At 58.6% G+C, this 4120-nt stretch overlaps 1 protein-coding gene across 1 annotated transcript; it reads left to right on the top strand.

The window, feature by feature from the left end:
* Nucleotides 1-2385: 2385 nt before the first annotated feature.
* On the top strand, nucleotides 2386-3899 carry LOC123098512 (uncharacterized). Its single transcript, XM_044520543.1, has 2 exons — nucleotides 2386-2942; nucleotides 3096-3899. Exons 1-2 carry the CDS (start codon nucleotides 2583-2585, stop codon nucleotides 3669-3671), a joined length of 936 nt encoding a protein of 311 aa, XP_044376478.1. The 5' UTR covers nucleotides 2386-2582; the 3' UTR covers nucleotides 3672-3899.
* Nucleotides 3900-4120: the final 221 nt, after the last annotated feature.

The raw sequence follows: 4120 nt of genomic DNA, 5'->3' as shown, positions 1-4120 counted from the left end.
CGTCGACCCCGGGCCGGGTACTCGAGTTCTCGCACGGGCGCCGTGACCACGTCCGTCCTCTCGATCAGGCTTCGTTTCGAGCGCCAAGGAAGAAAGTTGCACTACATCTATACATAACGTACTACAGTACGTGTAAAAAGCGTACGTACGTACGTACCAGGCGCACGGGACTCATGGCCTCACGCGGGCACGCAGGGTGATCGGGTCATGGAGGGAGGAAAAGGGGTTTGTTCGCTTGCCTCCCCTTTTTGCCGGTACGTAGTACGTGAGCGCATGGCATGCACAACTTGTGAGCAGAGACGGACGTTGCGAGAGGCAGGCCCTCGTACAGTACCTTTTGTTTCCTTGCACCTGTCATGACCCCCGATTCCCTTGCTGGCCTCCATCGACTTTTGGCATCCTGAATTAAGGACACTCGATCGGAGAGGGCCGGCCGAGGAAAAGTTCCGGGCAGGAGGGTAGCTAGCGACGGCCAATGCATCAAAGCGGATCGCCTCACTGATTTTATCTATCTGATCCAGAAATTACCCAGGCTAGAAAACAAACAGTACTAGAGCGAGTGTCCGTCCATGTAGTGCAGTACCGGTTTTGTGCTAAGTGTCAGTCCAGTCCTGTGGTAACAGGGGGCAAATGTAAGCATTGAATGCATGATGTTGCCGTGTAACCTGACTGATCATGGCTTTGACTGATTGGCGCATAGCGTAAAGCCGGATACGACCTCCCCGCCTTCTTTCTTTTCTCGATGGACCGAGCGAAAAGGGAGGCCCGGTCATTTTCGACCGGGCATGAATGAATCGCATCATATCGCTGTGCTCGCATTCCACTGGCACAGTGACACGCACGTCGATCAGGAAGAGAGAGAGAGAGAGAGAGAGAGAGAGAGAGAGAGAGAGAGAGAGAGAGAGAGAGAGAGAGAGAGAGAGTGTTTCATCGCAAATCGGATCACACAATGCAAGGGAGGGAAAAAAACTGGACGAATAATTGAGGTGAGACGGTGGGATGGTTTCAAACGCGTTCTAAGTATTTATTTAGTCCCCGGCTCTATCCTTGTGACTTGACAACTAAAATCCCTCCCTCGGAGAGATGGTTATCAGTTATGGGTTTTACTTTGGGTCAGAGTAGAAGATACGGCCCGAGCGTAGAACCGTAACGTGTTACGCGGGGACAAATTTTCCGGTCAGGAATGGCACCAACATCCGTCCTTACGGTTCGTCAGGCGTCACGCGCGACACGGCCACCGAGACACGGGATGAGGGGGCCGGCTCATCAACTAGCCGTATGGCTACAATCCCGGCAATCTGCACGCTCGGCCAGGTTCTTGGCTTCGATCTTACGTCGAGACGAGCCATAGGCCGGGGGCCGGCGGGACCGAACCGGGGCGGGAATCCGGGCCGGGCGGTCCCGGAGCTACACTACGCGCATACATCCACCCGAGCTTGAGTGAGGATCCGGAGAAGCTCCCCATTACTCCATAGCATTAGCAGGGAACGCTTGGATGCCACACCAATCCCCCACAAAGTCATGTGCAAGTGCAGCCACTTCGCCACGGATAAGATAGATAGGAGCGTATGTGGGACGGGACAAACACAACCATCATCCTTAGGAATCAGGAGGCTGGCTTGGCTTGTGTGCGCACGCGGTGCTCGTTTCGCTGCACGATCCGTGGCAAGCAATACGGTTGCTTGGGGGCAACCCCCCGGCCGGCCGGTGATTGGGCGGCGCGGCCCCATCAGTTTCGTGTCCAGTCTAGCCTAGCCGGCGGCTGTGACGGACCGACCGACCGATGGGCTGTTCTGTTGGCGCGGCCTCAAGTTTTGCACCGCCCCTTGTGTCGTGATACTGACGACGCCGGGCTGCGAGCGAATTGATGGAACCGCCATGGGTTGTTAATTTGAACGAACCGACATGGCCTCTCGTCAAGTCCTTCCCGAAATGAACTGAATTCTGTCCATAAATAAATATATCTAGTAAATGATGCATTATTCCCTTCCTTTCTTTGCCATTCCGTCCATAATTAGGATCACAAATGCCTCGGAATTCAGTTTCAAAGGAAAACCACGGTGGCAAAAATGGCCTGTTTTTTCCAGCCAGGAGCAGCACGCCCTCCTCCCGTCCCGGGCACGCGACCCACCGCCCCTGCTCTGCTCCTGTCACCTGCAAAATGCCCGAACTGCCCACCCCGTCTGGCCCCATTTGCACCCCGAATACACCCATTAACTACGGGCCAAGCGAGGGTAGGCGAGACATTTCACAGTTTCGACCCACCTGTCAGAGCACACGTCGGACAGCATCGAGGATAGGGACGACCACGCAGGAGGCCACGCCTGCCACGTCACCGCGCCCCAGGCCTTTAAATCCCGGTCCCCTCTCCCACTCCCCTCTCCGTCTTCTTCCGTCGGATTTCCTTCACAGCACAGCCAAACAAATTGTAACTCGTAAAACAAAGGGGAGGAAAGGAAAATATAAACCCTAGCCGCGCCGATCGACGCCAGCGAGACGGCTATGCGGCCGGCGATCGACGGAGACCAGGATCGCCGCCTCTAGCCGCACCGACCAGTACCCGTCCGCTCGCCTCCGCCGCCATGAGGGCCGCCGCGGCGCAGATCGATCCGTCCCCGTCCCCGTCCCCCGCCGCGCTGGCCAAGTCGCGGCTCAAGCGCCTCTTCGAGCGCCAGGTGCTGCGGGTCTCGCCGGCGGAGCGGCTCCCGCCCGTCTCCGCCGGCGGGGAGAAGGACAAGGAGAAGGATGACTTGGAGCCCAGCTCGGTGTGCCTGGACGGCATGGTCCGCAGCTTCCTGGAGGACGGCGGCGGCGCCGTCGGCGAGCGGGCCCCGGCCGCGCGCTGCTGCAACTGCTTCAACGGCGGCGACGCCTCGGACGACGAGGACGGGCCCGCCGCGGCCGAGGCGTCCGCCATCTCCGACGCCGCGGAGACCATCAAGGTAGTGTGCGTGGCGACTGCCGAGCGCTGAATTTTTCTTTCCTGATCGTCTTGCTTCATCGCCGGCAGGCCGCTTGTCGCCGTTGATAACGGAAGCAACGAGCGCACGAACTGAACTGATCCTTTTCTTCCATTTCTCGGTGTGCGCTTTCAGGGCCTCGTCCACTGCGCCAGTCTCCGGGAGCGCAACCTCCTCGCCGACGTGTCCACGCTCGTGGAGCGCCACAGCGCGGCGGGGGCGCGCAAGCGCGACCTGCTCCGCCTCCTCGCGGCGTCCCTCCGCGCCATGGGCCACGACGCCGCGCTCTGCCTCTCCCGCTGGGACAAGTCGTCCTCCCACCCCGCCGGCGAGCACGCCTACGTCGACGTCCTCCTCCCCGCCGGCTCGGAGCGCGGCGACCGCGAGCGCGTGCTGGTGGACGTCGACTTCAGGTCCCAGTTCGAGGTCGCACGGCCCACCAAGGCCTACCGCGCCGTGCTGCAGCGGCTCCCGTCGGCGTTCGTCGGCAAGGAGGACCGGCTGCGCCTGCTGGTGGCCGCCGCCGCAGACTCCTCGCGCGCCAGCCTCAAGAAGCGCGGCCTCCACCTTGCTCCGTGGCGGAAGCCCGAGTACATGCGCGCCAAGTGGCTGTCCCCCTACGAGCGCGAGGCTCCTCCTCCGGCGCCGGATGCCTCTGCCAGTGAGCTCGCCGCCATCGGCGAGGGAGGCGAAGATGGAGCCAAAGTTTGATTAATCAAGGATCGGCCATTAGTTGATTTTTTTTCTCCTGGGGAATTTGCAGCGCAGTCCCCGGGCGGGCAGGGACCGGATGCAGATGTTTTTGCTATATTTTCGTCCTTTTCTCTCTCATTTTGACCCTTTTGATGGGTAACGGAGTACTAGCAGTAACTTCCAGTAAGTATGTACCGGGAAGCAAGAGCAACTAAATAAATAAAATTTGTAGTGTTTAGTTCAAAATTTTCTTAGTATGTTGAATTGTTGCTTTTACTCAGCAGCAAAGCAAATTTCTCGCAACTAGTATGTGGCGGCCAGTGGAGAAATGTGATCGGGAAGGAACTTGTATGTGGCGGCCAGCGGAGAGCACAAAATTGGGGTGAAATCGAGTGGTAACCGACCTATTGCAAATAAGGAATGCACCGAGTGGTGAACTGAACTGACATGAGTAATTTCGGGTTGCT

This window comes from Triticum aestivum, chromosome 4D, assembly GCF_018294505.1.
Source record: "Triticum aestivum cultivar Chinese Spring chromosome 4D, IWGSC CS RefSeq v2.1, whole genome shotgun sequence".
NCBI lineage: Eukaryota > Viridiplantae > Streptophyta > Magnoliopsida > Poales > Poaceae > Triticum > Triticum aestivum.
This window is presented reverse-complemented; position numbering and strand designations above follow the sequence as displayed.

What these genes read in the sequence shown, in the direction of transcription:
- LOC123098512 (XM_044520543.1), top strand. Translation starts at nt 2,583, where the DNA reads ATGAGGGCCGCCGCGGCGCAGATCGATCCGTCCCCGTCCCCGTCCCCC. An exon ending in ACGCCGCGGAGACCATCAAG is followed by an intron (nt 2,943 to 3,095) that starts GTAGTGTGCGTG and finishes GTGCGCTTTCAG; the next exon opens with GGCCTCGTCCACTGCGCCAG.